The 25,220-nt window shown below is 46.8% G+C and overlaps 1 protein-coding gene across 2 annotated transcripts in view; it reads right to left on the reverse strand.

The window, feature by feature from the left end:
• DIP2C (disco interacting protein 2 homolog C) overlaps positions 1–25,220 on the reverse strand; it is a 362,563-nt gene that overhangs the window by 55,005 nt on the left and 282,338 nt on the right. For both annotated transcript variants that reach the window (XM_082847813.1, XM_082847812.1), the window contains 11 exons: positions 21,059–21,198; positions 18,720–18,856; positions 17,332–17,540; positions 16,194–16,308; positions 15,517–15,718; positions 13,460–13,569; positions 12,074–12,154; positions 5,070–5,193; positions 4,405–4,526; positions 3,423–3,534; positions 3,225–3,334 (listed from right to left, as the gene is read on the reverse strand). In XM_082847813.1, the coding sequence (XP_082703939.1) occupies positions 3,225–3,334; positions 3,423–3,534; positions 4,405–4,526; positions 5,070–5,193; positions 12,074–12,154; positions 13,460–13,569; positions 15,517–15,718; positions 16,194–16,308; positions 17,332–17,540; positions 18,720–18,856; positions 21,059–21,198 (1,462 nt within the window). The remainder of the gene's footprint in view (positions 1–3,224; positions 3,335–3,422; positions 3,535–4,404; positions 4,527–5,069; positions 5,194–12,073; positions 12,155–13,459; positions 13,570–15,516; positions 15,719–16,193; positions 16,309–17,331; positions 17,541–18,719; positions 18,857–21,058; positions 21,199–25,220) is intronic.

The raw sequence follows: 25,220 nt of genomic DNA on the forward strand, positions 1-25,220 counted from the left end.
TGAATCTGTAGGTTGCTTTGGGTAGTATGGCTATTTTAACAATATTAATTATTCTAACCAAGAGTATGGAATATCCATTTATTTCTGTCTTCTTCAATTTATGTCATCAATATTTTATAGTTTTCAGTGTACAGGTCTTTCACCTCCTTGGTTAAATTTATTCCTACGTATTTTATTCTTTTGATGCAGTTGTAAATAAGATTGTTTCCTTAATTTCTCTTTCTGATATTTCATTATTAGTATATAGAAACACAACAGATTTCTCTGTATTAATTTTGTTATCCTGCACTTTACTGAATCATTTATTCTAACAGTTTTTGGTGGAGTTTTTAGTGTTTTTTATACATAGCATCATGTCATTTGCAAATAGTGACAATTTTACTTCTTCCTTTCCAGTTTGGATGTCTTTTATTTCTTTTTCTTGCTTAATTTCTCTGGTTAGGACTTCCAGTACTATATTAAATAAGAGTGGTACAAGTAAGCATCCTTACCTTGTTCCTGATCTTAGAGAAAAGCTTCAGCTTTTCACTGTTGAGTATGATGTTAACTGTGGGTGATCAAATGATTTTTGATATGGGTGCCAAGACCATTCAACGGGGAAAGGACAGTCTTTTCAACAAATGGTGCTTGGAAAACTGGATATCCACATGCAGAAGAATTACGTTGGACTCTTACCTAATACCATAAACAAAATTAACACAAAATGGAGCAAAGATCTAAATATAAGATCTAAAAAATAAAACTTTTAGATGAAAATATGGGACAAAAGTTCACAACATTGGTCTGGAAATGTTTTCTTGGATATGACACTGAAGGCAAAGGCAAAAAAAATTAGACTTCACAGAAATCTTAAAATTTTGTGCATCAAAAGACACTATCCATAGAGTAAAAAGGCAACCCAAAGAAAGGGAGAAAATATTTGCAAATCATATATCTGATAAGGGATTAATATTCATAATATACAGAGAACATCTAGAACTCAAGAAGAAAACAATCAATTCAAAAACAACAAAGGACTTGAATAAACATTTCTTCAAAGAATATATACAAATGGCCAATAATTCCATGAAAAGATGCTCAACATCATTAATCTTTAGGGAAATGCAAATCAAAATTACAATGTGATATCACCTCACATCCATTAGGAAGGCAACTATTAAAAACAAACAAACAAACCAACAGGGAGTTCCCTGGTGGCCTAATGGTTAGGATTCCAGGCTTTCACTGCAGTGGCCTGGGTTCAATCCCTGGTCAGGGAACCAAGAGCCCACAAGCCATGCAGCGCGGCTCTTCCCCCGCCAAAAAAAGAGGACATTCAAAAGAAAAAAAAAAAAAAACAATGGAAAATAAAATACAAGTGCTGGTAAGGATGTGGAGATATTGGAAACTTTGTGCACTGTTGGTGAGAAGGTAAAATGGAACAGCTACTGTGGAAAATAGTACAGCAATTCCCCAGAAAATTAAAAATATAATTACCATATGACCCAACAATTCAACTTCTGGATATATACTTAAAATTGCTGAAGGCAATGTCTCGAAGAGATATTTATACACCCATGTTCACTGCAGCATTATTCACAATAGCTAAAATGTGAAAGCAACTCAAGTGTCCATTGATAAACGAATGGATAAGCAAAATGTGGTAAATACATACAACGAAATATTAACTCAGCCTTAAAAAGGAATTCTGATATATACTTCAACATGGATGAACCCTGAAGACACTATGCTAAGTGAAAATAAGCCAAACACAAGAAGACATATACTGTATGATTCCACATAAACATGGTACCTAGAATAGTCAAAATCATAAAGACAGAAAGTAGAGTGCGAGTTGCTGCAGGCAGGGGTGGTTTCAGTTTTGTGAGATGAAATGACTTACAAAGATGAGTGGTGGTGAGAGCAGCACAGAATTCTGAATGTGTTTAACACCACTGAGTTGTACACTTGAACTGGGTAAATGGTAAATTTTTGGTATATGTATTTTACCACAATTAAAAATTGGAAAAAAAAGTAAATGGAGTAAGAGAACTAAATGAAAATTATGCAAACCCAGCAGTCAGGTGGATAATACGTGAAGGGCTTCCTGAGGCCAGAGAACTTAACCGTGTCTTTTTTTTTTAACATCTTTATTGGAGTATAATTGCTTTACAATGCTGTATTACTGTCTGCTTTATAACAAAGTGAATCAGCTATACATACACATATATCCCCATATCTCCTCCCTTTTGCATCTCCCTTCCACCCTCCCTATCCCCTCTAGGTGGTCACAAAGCACCGAGCTTATCTCCCGGTGCTATGCAGCTGCTTCTCACTAGCCATCTATTTTACACTGGTAGTGTATATATGTCCATGCCACTCGTCCCAGCTTACCCTTCCCCCTCCCCATGTCTTGAAGTCCATTCTTTACATCTGTGTCTTTATTCCTGTCCTGCCCCTAGGTTCTTCAGAGCCTTTTTTTTTTTAGATTCCATATATATGTGTTAGCGTATGGTATTTGTTTTTTTCTTTCTGACTTACTTCACTCTGTATGACAGACTCTAGGTCCACCCACCTCACTACAAATAACTCAATTTCATTTCTTTTCATGGCTGAGTAATATTCCATTGTATATGTGAACCACATCTTATTTATCCATTCATCTGTCGATGGACACTTAGGTTGCTTCCATGTCCTGGATATTGCAAACAGAGCTTCAATGAACATTGTGGTACATGACTCTTTTTGAATTATGGTTTTCTCAGGCTTAATGGTATCTTGACAAGGACATTGCCTGAGCTGTGAGGGTCCTAATTCTGGTGACATACATAGTAGTTCCATCATTCTTTGATAGGAAAAAGCATCATTTCAGAGGCAATGAGCAGTGTGCTGGCAAGTTATAATGAGACCCATGTTAAACAAGTGAGAAACTCCAGTGCACAGAGTTTTATAATAGAATACTGGGATTTGAGAACCAGCAAGAAAAACATAGGCAGTTTTTAAATTAGAGGTTAGGGAAGCTCTGTTTACATAAAAAAATAGCTGGAACATCTGGAAATAATCAGTCAGCCTAGCTAACTATTGAAATGGTCACGCATTTTAGAGCCTGAACAAAATGCACATGTATCGCTCTCTCTCTCCGTGTTTTGCTGCTAGGCCCCACTAGAGCCCTATACCCATAAGAATGAAAACTGACCATTGCTTTGTGGCTTGCTAACTACTATTATGCAGACTGTGTTTCTCACCTTCACTCCAGCTAGCATCCCAGTCGTGGACACACTAAAATCAAGATAGGCTAGTGTGTCTGGGTTGGAAGGTTTGTAGATCTGGGCAGGCCGCTTCTTTGGCAAATCATCTAGAGAGCAAAACAAAGCTGTTAGCATCTCTGACTTAATGGAAAAGCAGATAAGCAAACAAACATATCAGCGAGTTAGAGGACGAACCTGTGTCCAGTATCGGGGGCCAGGCCCTGACGTCTACAGCTGCAGCTGCCTCCCTGGACCGTAACAATTTACAGATCAGTTGTGTTGTCATCAAACAGGCAGAGCGGCTCACCTGAGGGTCAGAGAACAAGGAATGGAGAGGAGGAGGGTAAAGGACGGGGATGGACGCATGCTCACGTGCCAGCTGTGCACCACGTGGAGGCCATGAAGCTCGCAGCACAGGCTGGGCACCAGGAGCACAGCTGCCTCACAAGGGGCTGTGTTGGCCAATGGAGTCCCACATGACCAGGAATCTGACCATGGAGCACACAAGCAGACCTTGTGGGGACTGAGGTCCCTGGCAGTATCCCCTGTGTGATGGTCACACTCAGAAAGCAGCATCCAAACTACCTGCTCTCACTGTTAGCTCCGTCCCCCAGAAATGCACACATTTACACACACAGTACCATCTACCAGAGTGACAACCTTGAGGGTCCTCCAACACAACTACAAAGAAGTATTCATTTGTATGTCCCTCATGGTTCCTCCTCCAAGGGAAAAACATATCCTAATCCTTTTAAACTTCCCCAGGCAAAAAAAAAATTAAATCAAATCTATACTTTCAAAAAGGAACAGGATGCTTCTCAATCTTGAGGAAAGAACCTTTAAAAATGTATGACTTTCCCACTTGTTTTGGTCTGCTCCTTGGGCTTGGTAGGGAAGCTCCCAGTGTCCAGAGGGATGCCCTCTCTGGGCATCAGTTCCCACGCATTGTGGCAAAGCTGCTCTCTAGCCCCTAATTCTACGCACAAGCTGCTATCTGCTATCTTCCTTCCAGAACGAGATGGCCAACTCCTAGAGGGAAGAGGCTGAGTCCCACTCCACCGCTGGGACCGCCAACTCCCATGCAATCCCATGCCTGCACCCAGCCCTTCCCCGGGAGCCCAGGCTCTGTGATCTGCAAGCCCAACACTCAGGCGCAGACACCCGCCGGCAGCGTTACCTCCACGATCATCTTCACGGTTGGCAGCGTGGTTGCGATGTTCTGTGGGTGTGGAGGACGGACGGTTATTGGCACACAGCCTGCATACAGGCAACCATAAAATGCTGCGATAAGGTCTATTCCTACATGGGGAGAAAAGCAAAAGTTCTCACTTGAAACAAAACAAGCTGTTTAATGGCCATCATCCCTGTCAGCAGAATCACCAGCTGGAAACAGTCAGACGGGTACAGCAGTAACTGAGACCTTGAACAGACCTGTCCTCCTCCCTGTGGGTCTGTTAAACTTCAGGGGTAACTCCCACCTGGCCTGTTCTTTTAGGCACAGGAAGCCAAAGCAGCCCAGAAGCTTGATTGCTCTCATTTCTCTAAGAAATTACTCAACTTTCTGATTATCAATTCAGTAGTCAAGGATTTAACTACTATTGATTAAATGAACTACCTCAGATAGCTAATAAAACAAATTTAGATACAAAAGTCGTTGTGAACTACCGCTTCATCTGCGTCCCTACTATTAGTGGTATAGCACGTAGCACAGTCCGCACAAGTGAGCGAGGCAGGAGAGACAGTGCCCATTTTTGGTGGTAACACACAAGGTCATCGAGCACCAACATGTGCAGTAAAGGGTCTCTCGGGCAAGGGCTGGTCTTGCATGGCCCTGCTTCTTACCTGGTGGGTAGACCAGAGCGACGTGGTCCCCATCCTGCAGGTGTCCTCTCTCCATCAGCATCACGGCTATCTTCTCAGCCCGTTTGTGCAGCTGGACACATGTCAGCGAGTTCGCTATTGTGCCCTGAGTAGCACAGGAACAAGCAGGTAAGATTTTTTTTAATATGACAGCTTTGAGGTGCAGTTCATATACCATACAACTCACTTATTTAAAATGTGCAGTTAAATGGATGTATCTGCAGAGTTGGGCAACCACCACCACAGTCAGCTTCAGAATGTTTCTGTCACCTCCTCAGAAGACCCCACCCCCCCCCACTGTTAGCATTCACTCTCCTTTCCTCCCCACTGGCTAAGAAGTACAACACCAAACAGGCATCTAGATACGTTTGTATTAAAAAGAAATATTTAAAAAACAATGACTTGACTTGAAAAAACAGCTAAAATCACAAAAAAAATCAATCTAGTAATTCTGGGACTTAAGTGTAATTGTCATGGGCAATAAGAATTAGTCGTAAATCTGCAGGACTCACACTATGAAAAGTAAGACTAATTGAAACTGCTTTTAAGAAAGACCACATCGAAAGTCAGGGAGCTCAGAAAACAAACCAACCCCCAGAAAAGCAACAGTCAAAAAAAAAAAAAAAGTCAAAAACCCCCAAAAGACAAAGGATTAATCTCCAAAATTTACAAGCAGCTCATGCAGCTCAATAACAAGAAAACAAACAACCCAATCCAAAAATGGGCAGAAGACCTAAATAGACATTTCTCCAAAGAAGATATACAGACTGCCAACAAACACATGAAAGAATGCTCAACATCATTAATCATTAGAGAAATGCAAATCAAAACTACAATGAGATATCATCTCACACCAGTCAGAATGGCCATCATCAAAAAATCTAGAAACAATAAATGCTGGAGAGGGTGTGGAGAAAAGGGAACACTCTTGCACTGCTGGTGGGAATGTGAATTGGTTCAGCCACTATGGAGAACAGTATGGAGGTTCCTTAAAAAACTACAAATAGAACTACCATATGACCCAGCAATCCCACTACTGGGCATATACCCTGAGAAAACCAAAATTCAAAAAGAGTCATGTACCAAAATGTTCATTGCAGCTCTATTTACAATAGCCTGGAGATGGAAACAACCTAAGTGCCCGTCATCGGATGAATGGATAAAGAAGATGTGGCACATATATACAATGGAATATTACTCAGCCATAAAAAGAAACGAAATTGAGCTATTTGTAATGAGGTGGATAGACCTAGAGTCTGTCATACAGAGTGAAGTAAGTCAGAAAGAAAAAGACAAATACCGTACGCTAACACATATATATGGAATTTAAGAAAAAAAATGTCATGAAGAACCTAGGGGTAAAGCAGGAATAAAGACGCAGACCTCCTAGAGAACGGACTTGAGGTTATGGGGAGGGGGAAGGGTGAGCTGTGACAGGGCGAGAGAGAGTCATGGGCATATACACACTAACAAACGTAGTAAGGTAGATAGCTAGTGGGAAGCAGCCGCATGGCACAGGGATATTGGCTCGGTGATTTGTGACAGCCTGGAGGGGTGAGATAGGGAGGGTGGGAGGGAGGGAGACGCAACAGGGAAGACATATGGGAACATATGTTTATGTATGACTGATTCACTTTGTTATAAAGCAGAAACTAACACACCATTGTAAAGCAATTATACCCCAATAAAGATGTTAAAAAAAAAAACCCCAAAAAACACAAAAGAAAAAAAGGAAATTGTCAAATTCATTTAATGTAGATTTTTAAATATGCAGGAGCAAATGTAAAACACACTTGGATTGAAAAGTACCTTAAAAAAGCTTTGTAGGCGAAAATCAGTAGCAAAGTAGGTACTAAGAGATATCAAAATACATGATGTTTACTCTTTAAAGAAAAGCAAGAATGAACTGCAAATTATAAACATCCAACTATCCAAAAAAAGTTTCTCTTGAGAATGCACTTTTCATTTGCACATATTCCCAGGTGAGAAGAGATCACTGTCTACAGCTATTTAAAAACTGCTTCTTTATTATCAATTCCTACTTTAAAGGGATGAACAGGGTGAAGGGTGAAGGACCTTTCCTTAAGCAACAGGCAAACTGGCCAGGAGTGTCAGGTGAGGAAGACCCTGCAGCTGAAGAAACGATGGTAGACAACTGGGCCAGATGCTTTTATTTAGGTGGGGAGCTTCCAAGGAAGGTAAATGAGCTGGTGGGTGACACGGAAAAGACTGTCGCCTGAGCAGAAAGAAGTCAACAGGAAGGTGGTGTGAGCAGTTGGCTGTGTGGGAGGAGAAACGTGGACAGAAGAGACCAGAACCTTTGGGGCCGTTAAAGGACACTGGTGACCTGGTGACTTGAGGTGTGGGAAGAGACATTAGAATTCCCACCCAACTGGAACACGTGCACAAGGTGGGCGGGAACCGATGGGAGTGAAAACCATTTAAAAGGCATCAGGAGGTATATACCAGCAGCCGGTGTTTGCCTAAAACACTCACGAGATCACTGACGGCCATATGTACCCTGGGAAGCAGCAGGCTCTCTCCATAACCGGGGCCCAGGGCCGCAGAAGCCCGGCAAAGGGAGGCTGCCCAGGCAGCTGCCAGCCAGGTTCTGGCCCCTTCCTGCTGTGCTGGCACTGGCCTCTCCCACAGTGGACAGGATTAGCTTACATTTCTCTGATTTGAACTTTCCCATCGTATATATTTTCCTTAATTACCTTCCTTCTAAGAAAGGTTAAAAAATAATAGAAAAAGATATATGAAATGGAAGAGCCAGAGAGCAGAATGTGGCAAAGCTGGGTAAACACAGAAAGATCCACGAGACTGGCGTCTAGAAACCCAGCCCAAACCTGAGAACTGGGTGCCTTCTCCACTGGACTGTTCCTCTGAGCAGTTACTCCTGGGGAACACACCTGTCGCATGAACCAAAACACACACTCAAAAGGACCCAAAAGTCCTGTGAGCTCTTCTAAGTGAAGATGGGGCACCAGCCGCCAGCACAGCTAAGGTGAGGCCCATGCCAGGCCTCCTGACATGCGCACACCAGCTGTCCTGGAGGGAAGCCAGCACTGTGCTCCTGGTTGTTGCTGGGGACCAGCTGTGCTGCTGGTGGGGTGGCAGTGTGCCACAGGGGAGTCCCACCACCACCCTGCTGTCCGCTGGTCGTTAGCCAGTCTTATCTTAAGCAGCAAGCATTCTCTGACTGAGTTGTTCAACTTCTGGGACTGATCTTCTCCCCATTATCCAGAGAGCAGACACTGATCCCCTATCATAACCAGCTTTTCTGTCACACAACAAAGCCTATGAGATTTGAGAGGCACCAGTGACTCACAACCAGCAGCCGTATGTTTTGACTCTGTTTATGAAATTTCCACCTACAGGTACTTTAAAATGGTGAAATTTAATTGGCATTCTGTCCTTTAGGAATCTCTGCGAATGTTTCACAATACCCTTTGCCACCCTACGGGCTTTACCCCAGATGGGAGGAGGGCCCCTCTGGGCAGTCGGTTGCCAACGAGCCCAGCCCAGCCTCTCTCCTCCACCCCAGCCTGCAGGCTCCACTGGCTTCACTGTGGCTCCCGGCAGGCTCCACGTTGAGGGAGCCAAATGGGATACAGGCCTCATCCAGCCCCGGACTGTGCATCACCACTGGTTACGGGGAGTCTCAATACAGCCTTTCACCACGGGAGAAACACCACTGATTTTTAATCACACATTTCATTTTCCAAAGTGCTTGCTGTCATAAAAACATGAAATGCTGTTTATCCTCAGGTCAATGGTTACCTGGCATCCTCATCAACATTCATGGGAAAAGTTGGGTTTTCAGTACAGAAACCCACTGCCTAAGAAGAATATTCTAGGAAAAAGCACCTCACAGGAAATTAAGGCTAACTTTTCCTAAAAGAAGCCTCGGCCGGTATCACGACAGAATGGCAATGCAGGGTAACCCACCACCCAATCCCTATTCTAAAGACCACAGATTTCAGTATCAATGACTGCAAATGCAGCACCATTTTAAAGTTTTACATTAAATTAAATAATGACAAGTAAAAAACATACTGAGGAATGAAGAACAAGCCAAACAGGATTTGCATTTTTAAATTCTCAAAAAGTTAAAAAAAAAAAAATGTTGAAAGAGTTGGCTGGTGTTTCTCTTAAAAAAAATAACAGGGCTTCCCTGGTGGCGCAGTGGTTGAGAGTCCGCCTGCTGATGCAGGGGACACGGGTTCGTGCCCGGGTCCGGGAAGATCCCACATGCCGCGGAGCGGCTGGGCCCGTGAGCCATGGCCGCTGAACCTGCGCGTCCGGAGCCTGTGCTCCGCAACGGGAGAGGCCGCAACGGTGAGAGGCCCGTGTACCGGAAAAAAATAAAAAAAAACAGATGCTCTTCTGTATGTAAGTAAGTTCTAAGAATGTAAGTCTTCCACGATTTGCAGTGAATCACATCCTCACTTCCTACTGTAAACCTCTCATAACAACTCTGATCCTATCGACTGCATTGCCGTGGAGGAGGGCATATGAGTGAATACTGTGAAAAGACAGGAAGCCAACGGGTAACCGTTTTAAGGGAGCCACGACCAAGTTGGGGAATTCACAACCAACGGAAGGGGCTGTCCAGGACAGAGGAAGCCTGGAAGCGCGTTGGGGCCCTATGCTGGAAGGACAGTGTTTGGGTATATTGAGTAAAACACATTATTAGAATGAATTTCACCTGTTTCTTTATACTTTTTTTTAAATATCGCTTTTAGAAAACATTAAATTGTGTGTGTGGCTTGCGCTGTATTTCTATTGGACAGTGCTGAACTAGAAGGTTGAGTGAGTGGAAATGACACTGTAACCACCATGGAAATGATGCTCTTGACCTTTGGTTCAGGTTGAACACTTGTCATAAGTGTGCACATGGGGTTGGAGAGGTTGGGAATGAACACAGATGCCTGGCTCCGGTATGACCCTTCCAGCTGTTTGGATGTAGCTGCCTTCACGTCAGCAGAGCCTCAGGAGATAAGGTCATGTCTGAAGGGAGGCTGTTGTAGACCACGCTGTCCCTGCGCTGACCTGAAGTAAACTTTCTCATGGCCTTGACCTCCACAGCTCACCCCATCAGACCTTCTGTTGCTGCTGACGAAGCCCTTCTAGAATACGAGTCATTTCTGGTGAACACATTTCTCCTAATGATCCAATGTCTAGCCACAGAAAAGGACAGTGAACTCAGGGTCTGGAAATGGGGTTGATCTGCCCTGCACATTGCCAGTCCCCAAGCGAGATGCAGTTAGCATGGCTGTTTTCCTCCCGCTGACAGGACTATAGTCTATGAACATGCCTGAATCATTTTTGAATCTTTGCGTTTGGGACAGCTAAGAAATTTCCTCTTACCCAGAGCTCTGGAGGGGTCAAGCTGCAGGGTAGGGAAAAGGGATGCTGACCCAACTCTCGCCCCCTTGCTGCCCACAGTTCACGGGGGATGGCAGGCCTATCCTGGGGACGTCCTGTCCTACCTCGTCACGTCAGCACCACGGCCCCACTCAGGGAGCTGAGTGAAGGGGCTCTGAGTAGGAGTCCTTCCCAGGGGCTGGGGGACAGGCTGCAGTGTGGCTCCAGCTCCAGCTGTCCCTCTGAAGGTGCTGTTGGAAACCTCTAGAGGCCACGAGAGACTCTGGAGAAAGAAGGGGAAGTCCCCAACAGTCTCCAGGAGACACGCCATGTGCACAGGACGAAGAAAGTCAGAAGAAGCAATTAGAGAGACAGGACAGCACCAACCGGCGACGGTGCCAGGAAAAGAGAGTCTTATCTGTGTTTACAGGCTGAGGAGGAGCCAGAGGAAAGAGACGGACGAGAGCAGCAGGGCAGGCACATTTCAGATGCGACACAGGGCCTCCGGGTAACCACACGACCGTCGGGCTTACCCTGCGTCTCACCGCCATGCACCTGTGCACAAGAGCATTTATCCTGGGAGGAGGGTCCACTAGGCCCAAGCGTAGGCGCCAAAAGGCAAGGGTAGCAAGCGTTCCTCACAGAGGCTGGGGTGCGGGAGTGCTTTCTAAGACTCTTCCTGGGGTTGGTCTTGAACAGACACAGTGAACAAGAAACTGCTGAGGTCAACTCAGCACGCAAGGCAATTCAAGACAAGCTGTGTCAGAGGAGGACCAGAGGTTACTTCTACCAACTAAATCACCGCAAAACTTGTCTGTAGCTGGATATCCAAATTATAGGTTCAGGGAGTAACTTATATTGTTGGCATTTCCTTTCACTTGTCCTTAATCTACTGCTTTAAATGACAAGAGGTGCCTTCGCGCACTAAGATTTTGCCATTTTGCAACTCTGAAGAACTTCTTAAAGTTGCAAGTACCCATGCTTGTCAAGACGACCTACGTTAAATCTATTTTTCAGGCCTTATTTCCAAAGCAAACACAAAGTTAACAAACGTATTAAAGACTTCTGCATTTAACGTCTATTGTTAGTACTATTTCTTGCCTTACTCTTAAGTACTATGATGGAACACTATCTGAGGAGTTTGCTTTTCTAATACGAGATGTAAATATGAACTTTAATTATAAAACAGAAATTATTTTCATTCCTAAGAATGAAAGCCTATAACTAAAACATGACTTCTTACATAAAAAAAGGAGTTGAGTAACAAAAATAAAGACATAAATACCTCATAGATCTGCAATTGTTCTATTGTAGACATTCATCACTCATTTTGAGGGGAAGGGAAATATTGCAAAACAATACTGCTAAAATACACACAAAAATATATGTGTACACATACACACACACACACACACACACACACACACACGCTCAAACACTTATATTTCAAAGCAACCTTTCTTAGGTGAAAAGGTCTCAGTCAAAATAGCAACAAACAAACAAACAAAACGATTCAGGTAAGACTGAGGAGAAAGGTTTGAGTGGAGAATATGATACAGAAGCATGAAATTGTGGACCACACAGGGAACGACCAGGGCACACGGGCGGGGCCTCACCCTACAGTTGAGCAGCGTGTACAGCACGTGATCAGGGGTGGTCTGCGCCCTCCACTGCAGGACCTCCGAGAGGAACAGGAACTGGAACAGAGCACAGCCATTAGGTCTAGACTGTCCTGGGGGGTTGGGCTGGCCTCAACATCTAAAAGTTTAGTCTCTCTGGGTGCTTTTAAGGTGGCTTAAGACAGCGAGAGGATAATCCCATATAAATATAATTGACAGAATAAGCAGGTGCTCACAGTGCTTTCCTGACAGTGATTTGGAACTCACTGTGCTTGATTCAGACCCAGGAGTCAGAGGGCTGGTGCCATGCCACCATGAGGGAAGTTTTCTGAAACCTGCCCAAGGATGGGAAGACTCTATTCCCCTTATAGACAGAGTAGCCGACACAGAAAAATCCTGTCTCCTGGGGCTTCCAGAAGATGCAGCAGTGATTTCTGGGGGTTGCAATGACAGAATCAGAGCTACCCTGTTTCAAAAACGGGCTCTCTTAAATTTGTTGTGTTTACAATGGCCATCCCTGAAGTCATTCAATAGCTCTGCAGGTCACACAGGTGACACATACCCACTGACTCAGTCTCTAGTAACAAGGATGGCCCTGTTTAATGTCAGGACACAGCACTAGTGTCAGGATACAGGAAACACCCACATCTTCACCTTAATCCATTTTATGATGGAAATGTACTGTGAGGTGGGGAACATGGTGATCAAGTGCTTTCAGTGAACGTGTTACTACACGTTACCAAATTGGCAACATCTTAAATGGTTGATTTTGTCACATTTCCTGGGAGCCCATTTAGAGTGGGACCACCTTCTGGTGAATCATGAGCGTTCTCAAGGCTGAATGTTCTAATGGGGACTTGTAGCTATGCGTGACAAACTGTGTGTCTGATGTTTAAGTGGAGTGGGGCCCAAGGATTCCTCCTACAGCTCCCAAGGCTGCTTTAAGAATGTCTGGCTCCCAAACCTGGGTTTTGCATTAACGTTTTCTTGAATTCCAACAATCAAAGGACTGAAGCCTCACTGTAAGGTGGCTGTGAGGCAGTGTGAGTGTCAAATCAGGGCTGGAGGGAGAATCAGGAACAAGTGCTTAGGGGATGCTAGGACACGACAGGGATTGCAGACACTGGCCTCGGGCCTGCTAGTCATGGGACTGCATCACCTACCCATGCAGTCCTACAACACTGCACCCTCAGTAAACACGTTTTCCTTATAAAATTACACAGACATCTCTTGCAGGCCCAAGAGGGCAGGTAGGAAGAAAGGTCATCAATGGTAGATACTGGGCTGCCAGAGAGGGCAAGGGGGAGTTGGTGACGCCTGTGATACAGCATCTGGGCAGGAGTGGAGAAGAGCCCAGGCGGACGTCTGACCCTCAGCTCTCACCTTCCGGGCCTGGTCATTGTCTTCTATCTGGCCCAGGTCTCTGCCGCTGGCCTGTGCGATCCTCTTCCCAGACACCAGGTTTCCCACCATCACAGAGGCAGGGCCAATCTCTGCAAAGAAGCAGCGGCACACACGTGAGGAAAACACGAGTGAAGTTCCTGAGAACATGACTTCTCACTTTGGGAAGAAGCTTACTCTGGGGAAATCCTTTCAAAGACGTAGCTTTGAAAAATCTAATTAGAACAGGATTTCAAGTAAGTCACTACCATGAAAATGACAGCAAATATGAACAAGCCTCAAGTAAGGGTACACAGAAATAATGCTTTCACCAAATTCCCATAAGTGTTCTTCCAGGCCGCTGCCTTTGTTCTCCAGTTAGGGAGATGCTGACATCTATTCATTTAGTATTTGTTAAAAAACAAACGAACAACAAACAGTTTTTTGAAGACAAAGTTATATAACCTCCAATATTTAACAAGAATAGATGAGATAACCAGGTAGCATTAGAGAATCCTTTCCTTACAATTGCCAATCACACGAAGCTGCATTTTCTGTGCTGCCTGTAAGAGCGGTGTGGATCCTGGTACCTGCCATGGGCGCCCTGAGGAGGAAGGCGCCCAACCTGGCTCTCAGAGCCTGTTCACTGGGCCACGCGTCCCTGTCATGGGTTCCTAGATGTCTGACAGGTGTCTGAGCCCTGCAGCCCTGCAACGGTCATGCATCTGCCAACGACCCCTCATCATAAATGTCTGTCCTGAATTCTGCTGTCACAAACTGCGTCTCCAACACCCGGGCCCACTGGCCACCGGGTCGAGGCATCTGATGATGGACCAAGGTTAAAGGTGGGAGAAGGAGGTTGGGACAGTGAGTGAGGACACCCCAGGGAGCCGAGACACTCCTGTCGATTCCGTAAGAACACGGCGAGAGCCACGCTGTGGCAATCCTGGTGCTGCTGCTTGCACAGAGGGGCAAAGTCGGCGAGCATGGTACCTGCTTTCCTCCTGCAGTGTCAGCGTCCTCACCTGAATCTGGAGAGACCGCTCACCCCCATCTCATCAAGCTCACTTCTGGGGGTGGCCTGGGGATGGGCTGGTTCCTATATCTACCGCCAACTGTGCTGCGCCCAGTACCCACCAGCCACCTCTAGCTGACTCGCCAGGAACTCTGCCCGTGCTGCCACTCTTCATCGGTGGAGTGAAGAGTTGTCAGGGCTGGGCCTGTCTGTCCTACACTCTGGACCCACAGCCTTAGGCAGTTCCTGAACCCCTCTGTGGTACGATTTCCTCATTTCCTTGCCAAATGGAGATAAGAGGACGAAATCCATGAGGATGAAATGAGTTAATACATGTAACGTGTGGACAAGCAGCCTGCCTGTGCCAGGCACTGTTGGTCGTCGTCCTAATACCCCAGCCCGAGCTCATCCTGGCTGCCTCCGAGGTCTGTCTGCACATCAAGCCTGGAGGCCTGGGGACCCTCCATCACTACACTGGCAGAAGAGTTGATTCCTCACCACCATATTCTTGCAATGAATTCGTTTTCACTGATAACTGTGTGCAGCCTTAAAGACTATGATCAATTAGCTGCTAGGAGGATCAAGTCAGATGGTAGATAATTACGTGTTCCCCAAATTGCAAAGCAGCACACAAATGTTTACCACCATGACAACATCACGAGTAGATCTGTACGATTCCTCACAGGCTTCCAGCTGCTGTGACTCATGAAACAGGTATGGAAGCCTTATTCTAATTTGTTCAACAGGAAGCCGTGACCCTGAGAGGTTCTCTGCCAAAGGCCACCCAGGAGGTCTGACAACTGCCAAGAAGGCTAGGCTCCGGCACCGCCAACACCTCTCCAACCAAGTGGTCTACAGCCCCTGCTGTCTGGACTCTGCTGCATTCTATCCCATGCTTGGTAGAAAGACATCGCTTAGCGGGAGGCTGACTTGCCTGGGAGTGTGTGATGGGAGACGGGAGGGGAGGGAGGCTGAGAACCGTGGTCAGCGTGGCCCCCACCCAGCTCCAGGGCCATCCCGGGCCTGCACGGCCCTCCAGATGTACCTGGTTGCTTCTGCCGAGGCTTGGGCAGGTTTGTGACGCACGTGTGGGGGCACATCAGGACATTGCAGGGGTGAAGTGAGCCCTCCAGGAAAAGCTGCTTCGTTTCTGACAAATGGATGCCACCGAGTGGGGTTTTGGGGAGGGTGTTTGCTGGAACCAATGCCAGACAATAAACCCCAACCTGATGTATACTGTCGATTGCCTGGAAGGTCGTGAGAGAGGGAACCGTGTTAAAATAGGTATCATGAACAGGCACGGAGCAAATACTCAGACTGTGCAAATCACAACACACAGAAGCAGGTGCAGCACCCGTGATGCTCCTGGCATGGAGACGCTGAGGTCAGAGGAGGGCAGGCTCGCCAAACTGAGCAGAATACAGTTTTCATAGCACTTGTGGGACACCACACACACAAGAGTTCGCACACTGGGAGAAAAGAAAGCACGCTCTCAAGGTCATAACCAAAAGGTCCTGCTGTGACCTCCACGAGCGAGCGGGAGGCCAGTTCTGCAAACCTCTGAACCCTAAGCCTGGTCTGTTTAGCACCTTCCCTAGAAGGCAACTGTAAGTTTCATGGCTGATGCAATCTCTGGTCAAAAGGAGGGATGATCAAAGAGCACAATGGTGCAGGGAAGCTCACGTGAGCCCAGGAGAGGGGCTCGGGGCAGGAGCGAGCTACCTGCAGCACCCTGCTCATCCACTGGAAGCTGTCCTCCTCCGTGGAGTCCGGCCTCTGCTCAGCCACGATCACGATCCTCTCGTCGTGCAGGACGGTCACCGAAAACACGGCTATTCTGTGGGGACAGACAGAAAATCGCGGTGATCACATGCTGGAGAGGCTCACGAAGGGACTGGCCCTGCCATAAAGCGCTTCGCAGCTGTTACGACTGCAGAGCTCAGGGGTTCCCAGTGCCAACTACCACCCTGACGGGAAATTGCAGCTTCCAACTCCCAGGTGCTCACCCAAGGAAGCGCGGCTTTGGGGGAGAAGCCTGGCAAAGCCGGAGGGCAGAACCACCACACTTCCTGTGGAGGTAGCCCGTGGCTTTGGGTGATGGGCCTCATGCCTCGGGACAGAGGAGTCAAGCGCAGGTATCAGAACTGCTGAAATTTACTGAGCCGTGCGACTTGCATCTTGAGTTTGCACCTGCGAAGCAATAGTCTCCCAATCAGCAGAAATTTGCCATTTGGGAGCTAATGGTTTTCTGCTAGCTGCGTCTGCCTCTCATGGGAAGCACAAAATGTGGCGAATGGCCCTCCAGGGTGCCCTGTGCACGAAGGTGGCTCGGCTACCCCCAACCCCAAGCTCTGCTTCCTCCTGCTCCCACTAGCTGGGCAACTCAGGGTGAGATCCAAAGCAGCTGACTTCCTCCAAATCGGCAAAACCTCAGGAGCCGTGGTCAGCGATCCAGTGTCGGTTGTGTGCCAAGCTGGGGTTGGGGGCACCGCCGGGAAGAAACCCATGGGAGCCAATTTCCAGGCAGTTTGTGGCTCAGCTGTTACCTCTGGGTGAATGAGCTGCAGCAAGATAAATGCTTGGCTCTTTGCTCTGTGTAGTTACTTATTAAAAATAAGATTTTCAAATGGACATTCTTATTTAACGTGGAAGAGAATTTAGTGAAAGTATATTTACGGGGCTCAGAAAAGTTTCATAAAATTGGACGTTCAGAACTGCATGGAATCTCAGAAGTAATAGAGGCCAGTGGCTTCATTCTACAGAGGAGGACACCAAGTCCCGTTAGTTTAAGCAATTTTTTGCAGTTTTACACAGAAAGTGTAGTCTGCGGAGAACTGTGCCAACCACAGAGGGCGCTCACCTTCCCCTGTACACGAACTTCATGGGCTCCACGGCCAGTGCTGTGGCCACGATGTCATCGGCGTTGTGTCTGCGCCCACTGACCACCATGAGCCCGTCCATCTTGCCCACCACGAACACGAGGCCCCCAGGGCCGACGAAGCCCAGCAGGCCCGTCCTCACGAAGGGGTACTCGCTGACCGGGGCCCCCGAGCTCGTCACCGGGAACACCTGGGGACAAAGAGCTCTGAGTGCCCAGCAGGGCCCGGCCTCCACCCTCCTCCTTGGAGCCCACTGGTCCCGCTTCCCCCCAGCTGGGTCTCCTCACCTGACCCTGGCTGGAGAAGCCCAGGTCCACATAGCTGCTGTGAGCGCCAGCCTGCGGGTACCTCCCCTCCCTCCCCAGCTCTCACAGCTCGTCCCACCGGCCCATGCGCAGGGGCCTCTGAAGAGGCCTGCCACAGTCTAACAAACACTAATTCATTCTTCTGCTTATAAAACCACAGCATAAAAATGGTTAAGTGGAGAAGCAAGGTGCATTTTAAATAACATCTGTCAGTTGTAAAGTAATCCCTGTTCATTAAAATGGTATTTTTCCTTATTGGAAATACACTCAAAAGAAAAATACAGAGGAAGCAGGCCCCCACCACGAGCTCAAACTCGATCCCTAGTTTCCTCAACCCACCCGACAGATAAGTCGCAAAGAAAGGGAGATAAGTTTTATTTAGACTGTGTTTGGCTCAGTTTCAGGGGCACTTAGAAACCTGAATCTACATTCAACAAAGCTGCCTGTACAAGGCACCACACCACATGTGTTCACATCTGAAGTTCTACATGTTAATAAATGTATCCCCAAACAACGCATGTTTGCTGACATACAACTTAGTCAAAGTGTGTTCCTTCTAAGGTCAGGCACACTTGGTGAAATGATACGAATTCTGAGAATGCTGGGTTTACTGGGCAGTGTGTGCATGTGTGTGCTAACTGCATGCCACACCCGTGTGCACACGGCACGGACACACACTAGTGTGGTAGAGGTAGATGTGCAGTGTGCATGTCTGGCCGAGGCTGATAGGCCCCAAGGGGGCCACAGCTCCCTCCCCCAGCACGGCCGTGCACACTCTCCAGCCCCCACCTGTCAGCTGCTGCTCTTCCTAAACAGGTGAGAATGGCAATGAACAAAAAGGTCCCTTTTAAAAAAACTGTACTTGCTCTTTCTCAACTCTGGTTATGAGGTGAAAACAACGCTGCTGAGCCAAATGTATTGAAAACTATAAAAATAACGGCAGGAGAAAGTGCAACCATTTTCATTACTATGAATACGTTTCATTGAGAAATTACCATCTTCTCTTTCATGTCTATTCCACGCACCTGGCAATGGCTGTCTGACGGGGCTCACCTCCCACCTACCTCGAAGGTGTTCTTGGTCATACCCGAGAGGCCGTAGTAGGACGTGCCCGTGGCAACTGCGCACATGCAGAGCTCCCCGACTTCGTCCGTCCTGCACAGCTGGGGAACCCCGTCCGGCTTCACCGAACACATGATGGCTGAACGCAAAACGAAGCACAGTGACGTTAGAGAGGGAGGGAGGGAGGGAGGGAGTCAGAGAGAAGAAATGAATGAATATGAAAGAGAACCCAAACGAGCAGAAGCAGCGTCTGCAGCAAAACCACAGGTGAAAGCGAGCAGGTCCTCACAGTCCCTGAGGCAAGTGAGTTTCCATGTTGCAGCAAAACCTCACATTTTATAGTTGTGACATAAGTAAATAATTCCAATTGCTTTAATTTTAGTGTGTAAATGGCATTTAAAGGGAGTAACCGTTTCTGCCATCCAGACATGAGGACAACACTTAGAACACGCCTGAGCGTCACTGCCGCATGCTGAGCGTCAGCAGCCAGCCCACACAGCCTCCCAGATGCAGCCTGAGCCCTGAAACCAAGAGCAGGAGACACTTGCTCGACAGCCTCTCAGGCTTTTCCAAACAGAACGCCTCCCCCGCCCCACGGGAATCTCAGTCTTTGACCTCAGATTCCCCGTCAAGGTGTGCCCTTCAGGGAAGGCTGGCGGATGCTAATTTTCCTGTTTGCAGAGCGCCAGCGATCAGGGCTGAAGCTGGTGTTTCAGGGAGGTGGTGGGTGCACCGAGTGACAGCTGAGCTGGGCAGAAAGAGTCATAAGGCTGCCCCTCATCCCCAGGTTGGTGTTAGGTGACAGGAAGTGCTGTGTCTAAAAAGAGACCCACTCAAAACACGGGAAGATTTCAGCTCACTCATGGTAAGAAAAGTTCAAATTAAAATGACACCAAAGTATTCTTTACCCCTCAAACTGGTAAAAATCAGAAAGTCTGAAAATACACTGGGCATGAGGGAGTGGAGAAAGAGGGGCGTCCCCGCTAGCAGCAGGAATATCAATCCTTATGATCCTTCTGAAGGACAGCCTCATCAGAGTCACTTGGGTGTGTGCCCTTCACACTGCACGTTTCTAGAACTCTCCCTGTTAGCTCTTTCTCACACCTCTGCAGGCTGAAGCACAGATGAGTTACTGCATCAACCACACTGCAGGGGCAAAAAGTGGAAAATCGCCCAATGGAAAGGGTTTGGTTAAACTATTATGTGTTCAAACACCATAATGCTCCTCAGCCTGGAAGGGAATGTGTGAGCTCTTCACGTGCTGCTAACAAACGAGCTTCAAGATTCAAGATATGAGCAGGCATGAAGGGCTCTATTGTTACGTGAAATTTTAAAAAAACAGGAAAAAGAATATGCCAGTGTGTGTGTGTGTGTGTGTGTGTGTGTGTGTGTGTGTGTGTCTGTGTACATGTTGCCTGCATGTCTCCACTGTGGTTGCCTCCAGTGGCTGGAAAGGAGGCTTTTCACTGTACAGTTTTCTCATCTTTTGAGGTTGGAACCACGGGGAATTTCTTTATTTGAAAAAGCAAGAAAGGAATGGAGCCAGGAGGCCTGGCTGAAGCTGCAGCTGAGCTGAGCATGTGCCTGGCTTTGGGGTTAGGTTGTATGTGGATGCGACTGCCCCCTGATGAGGCGAGACAACACCCATGTGCGTGGAGGCTCATCAGGAGAAGGTCCAGACCCTGGAGGAACTGCCCCAGGAGAGGGGGCCCACTCCCCAGGGACGCCATGTGAAGAGTGAGGAGAGGCAGGGCCAGGGAGGGAGCCCTACAAATCAGCCCGGGGCTCCCTCCTGCCAGCAGAGCTGTTCCAGCTGCACTCCCTGGGGCCCCCGCGAGGCCTCAGGAGGTGTCCCAGCACAGGGCAGGGGTGGAAAGGCAAGAGGGCTTCATCAAGGCAGGTCCTTCTGCCGGGAGCTTGTCTGTATGCAACGCGGAAATGATTTCTGTGACTTAAACAAGGGCTCTTGTGCTGCAGGCAAGCTTCCATAAGGGTTTGGCCCCCAGTGCACCAGGACGACCAGCAAGAAGCTGACCTTTGCATGGGGAGAAGTTGCTCAGGTGACTCTGGGGGTGCAGAGCGGCCCCGGGTGCCTCCTGGGGTCCCAGGGTGCATGTGACATAGAGGCCTTTCCTCAGCCTCATGAACATTTTGGGTTTTCTTTTATCAGGAGGGGCCGTGTTACCGCACCTCCTGGGCTGAAGCTTGGCGAACATGGGACCAGACTGGAGGTCAGGCCGAGGTGGGCACGCTCACAGCCGGGGACAGGGATGCCAGCCAGGGCAGCACTGGCAGCTGGTCCCTGGCTGGGCTCTGACTCTGCGCCTGTACCCGCGCTCACCTCCAGGCATCACGAGGCCGACGTCCTGCACGGTGAGGACAGACAGCTTTTCCTCCGAGTCCACCCGGATGACCCCATAGGTCAGCCCGTGCATGGAGAGGACGCCGCGGCCTGGGGGCTGGTTGCTGTCATCGGTGGGCCTGTAACGGCAGTTTGCGTCTGGTTAGAAGCACGTCAGCTGTCTGAACACAGATATGCATGTAAATATGCTGCATGCACACCAAGGTTGCACCTTTGGGCCCTGAAGGCCTCTCTGAAGGCAGGTGTGGCTGCCACACGTCCCTGTGCTCTTCTCAGCACCTGTTTTCTCTGTTCAAGAGACACCAATGTCTGCTCCTTCTACTTCTGGGCTCCTGAGAAGTGTAGAGATGCCGAGGGACTCCCTTGTCCCCCTGCCCTCCCCTTACATGTGTCCACCAGAGAACGACCAACTCCTTTTCGCACCCACTCCTTTCTCTGCAAGGTTGGATTTCCCAGGTTTGAAAACGGCTAAGAAGGGAGAGTCACGTCTCCAAGAAGGACGATGACAGGAATGAGCAGAAATGCTAGACCGCCTGTGTGGCCTCCAGGCCAGACGTGCACTGTGTGGGCACAGGCTCAGTACTTGTAAAAATCGGCAATTATTTGGATGAGAGACCACATATAAAGTGCTTGATGGCTGGGGGAAAGTACAGCTTCACCACATCCATGGTCTGCCTTCGCCACCGTCCATGGGCTCCGAGGCTGCCCTGGCCTCACCTCTGCTCTTGTTCTCCCTGCTTCCACGCAGCATCCAGCCCTGCTCTCCCTCCAAACCCCAGCCCACTCCCTCCGGGGCCCTGGCCTCCTTCTTGCCTCTGGCAGACGGCCTCGAGGCCCTCTCCCTCACTGTCCTCCAGGGTGGTCCCGTCTCCATAGCAGGAACCATCTAACTATCTGTCCACGTCTCCTCCAGGAGGGCAGGAGGGTTTTCTTTTGGTCACTGCAGAGCCCCCACCCCTGGAGTAGTGTACAGCAATAAATGTCTGCTGACTAGATCAGGGAACAAATAAATTAAAACATTTCTAAGATCATGGATTTTATCCCTGCAAGCTAAAGATTCTTCAACGTAAGCAAAGTGAGAGAGTGCAGTTTAGGTAAACATCACATTTGTTTCTCTAATTTTCCATATACAAATGCTTAAGGTAGTTTTAGGATCTAAAATATGGACTATAAATAGAAGTTTGGGGCTTCCCTGGTGGCGCAGTGGTTGAGAGTCTGCCTGCCGATGCAGGGGACACGGGTTCGTGCCTCGATCCGGGAAGATCCCACATGCCGCGGAGCGGCTGGGCCCGTGAGCCATGGCCACTGAGCCTGCGCGTCCGGAGCCTGTGCTCCACAACGGAAGAGGCCACAACAGTGAGAGGCCCGCGAACCGCAAAATAAAATAAAATAAAATAAAATAAAATAAATAGAAGTTTACTATACGGCTTTAAAGTATCATCAAAGTTTATAATGAAACTAAAACCATAAATGGGAAAACACAGAAGTTAAAATTTGCAAAAAGAGATCTAATTTGAATGAAGTAACTGGTGTATTTAAAAAAGAAGCATATGTTATATGTCAATTATATCTCAATTTAAAAAAGTAAAGAAGTATAAGAGTCTGAAAATCGAACTATTCCATCTGTAACAATCAAAAAGAGTAGTGCTAAAAGGATATAAAATGAAAGTCGCCCAAATAATAAGACCCACATGAAACCACCTGGAAATGAGCCCCAAACACTGGAATTGATACTGATCTCCTGGCTTTTTTCTTTTCCAAAGATCCCAACAAATCAACACTTTGAAATGAAAGACAGAGGAGTCCTGCAGGAACCCTCTGCGGTCAGGGCTCCCTCACCCTCGTCCTCGGTCAAGACCCCACATGAGAGTCAGAAATCATAAGCCTAAGTGAGTGCTGTAGGCTGAACTGTGTCCCCACAAAAGACATGTCCCCGTCTTAACTCTCTGAACCTTGAATGTGACCTTACTGGGAAATAGCATCTTTGCAGAAGTAGTTAGTTAGGAAGAGATTATGGGTCTGCAAACCAAGGGTTGCTGGTACCACCAGAAGCCGGAGGGAGGCCCGGGACAGATTCCCCATCAGAGCCCCCAGAAGGAACCAACCCTCCTGACACCCTAATTTCAGACTTCCAAACTCCACAACTGTGAGAATAAATTTCTATTGTTTACAGCCACCCAGTTTGAGGTACTTTGTTATAACAGGCCTAGCAAATGAATTCTCCAGCTAAGTAATATAATTTAAAAGTGCAGCTGTTTTAGGACTTCCCTGGTGGTACAGTGGTTAAGAATCCACCTGCCAATGCAGGGGACATGGCTTCGAGCCCTGGTCCGGGAAGATCCCACATGCCACGGAGCAACTAAGCCTGTGAGCCACAATGACTGAGCCTGTGCTCTATAGAGTCCATGAGCCACAACTACTGAAGCCCGTGCGCCTAGAGCCCATGCTCTGCAACAAGAGAAGCCACCACAATTAGAAGCCCACACACCACAATGAAGAGTAGCCCGTGCTCGCCACAACTAGAGAAAGCCCGCGTGCAGCAACGAAGATCCAACACAGCCAAAAAAATAAATAAATAAATTTAAAAGTGCACCTGTTACATCTCAAATAAACAACCTAACCTTACACCTAAAACAATTAGAGAAAGAAGAACCAAAAAACCCCCAAAGTTAGCAGAAGGAAAGAAATCATAAAGATCAGATCAGAAATAAATGAAAAAGAAATGAAGGAAACGATAGCAAAGATCAATAGAACTAAAAGCTGGTTCTTTGAGAAGATAAACAAAATTGATAAACCATTAGCCAGACTCATCAAGAAAAAAAGGGAGAAGGCTCAAATCTATACAATTAGAAATGAAAAAGGAGAAGTAACAACTGACACTGCAGAAATGCAAAGGATCATGAGAGATTACTATAAGCAACTATATGCCTATAAAATGGACAACCTGGAAGAAATGGACAAATTCTTAGAAAAGCACAACCTTACGAGACTGAACCAGGAAGAAATAGAAAATATAAACAGACCAATCACAAGCACTGAAATAGAGACTATGATTAAAAATCTTCCAACAAACAAAAGCCCAGGACCAGATGGCTTCACAGGCGAATTCTATCAAACATTTAGAGAAGAGCTAACACCTATCCTTCTCAAACTCTTCCAAAATATAGCAGAGGGAGGAACACTCCCAAACTCATTTTATGAGGCCACCCTCACCCTGATACCAAAACCAAAGATGTCACAAAAAAAGAAAACTACAGGCCAGTATCACTGAACATAGATGCAAAAATCTGCAACAAAATACTAGCAAACAGAATCCAACAGCACATTAAAAGGATCATACACCATGATCAAGTGGGGTTTATCCCAGGAATGCAAGGATTCTTCAATATACGCAAATCAATCAATGTCATAAACCATATTAACAAACTGAAGGAGGAAAACCATATGATCATCTCAATAGATGCAGAAGAAGTTTTCAACAAAATTCAACACCTGTTTATGATAAAAACCTTCCAGAAAGCAGGCACAGAGGGAACTTACCTCAACATAATAAAGGCCATATATGACAAACCCACAGCCAACATCGTTCTCAATGGTGAAAAACTGAAACCATTTCCTCTGAGATCAGGAACAAAACAAGGTTGTCTACTCTCACCACTATTACTTAATTTTGGAAGTTTTAGCCACAGCAATCAGAGAAGAAAAAGAAATAAAAGGAATACAAATTGGAAAAGAAGAAGTAAAGCTGTCACTGTTTGCAGATGACATGATACTATACATAGAGAATCCTAAGATGCTACCAGAAAACTACTAGAGCTAATAAATGAATTTGGTAAAGTAGCAGGATACAAAATTAATGCACAGAAATCTCTGGCATTCTTATACACTAATGATGAAAAATCTGTAAGAGAAATTAAGGAAACACTCCCATTTACCACTGCAACAAAGAGAATAAAATACCTAGGAATAAATCTACCTAAGGAGACAAAAGACCTGTATGCAGAAAACTACAAGACACTGATGAAAGAAATTAAAGATGACACAAACAGATGGACAGAGACACCATGTTCTTGGATTAGAAGAATCAACACTGTGAAAATGACTATACTAATCAAAGCAATCTACAGATTTAATGCAATCC

This window comes from Leucopleurus acutus (assembly GCF_964270905.1).
Source record: "Leucopleurus acutus genome assembly, chromosome: 1".
NCBI lineage: Eukaryota > Metazoa > Chordata > Mammalia > Artiodactyla > Delphinidae > Leucopleurus > Leucopleurus acutus.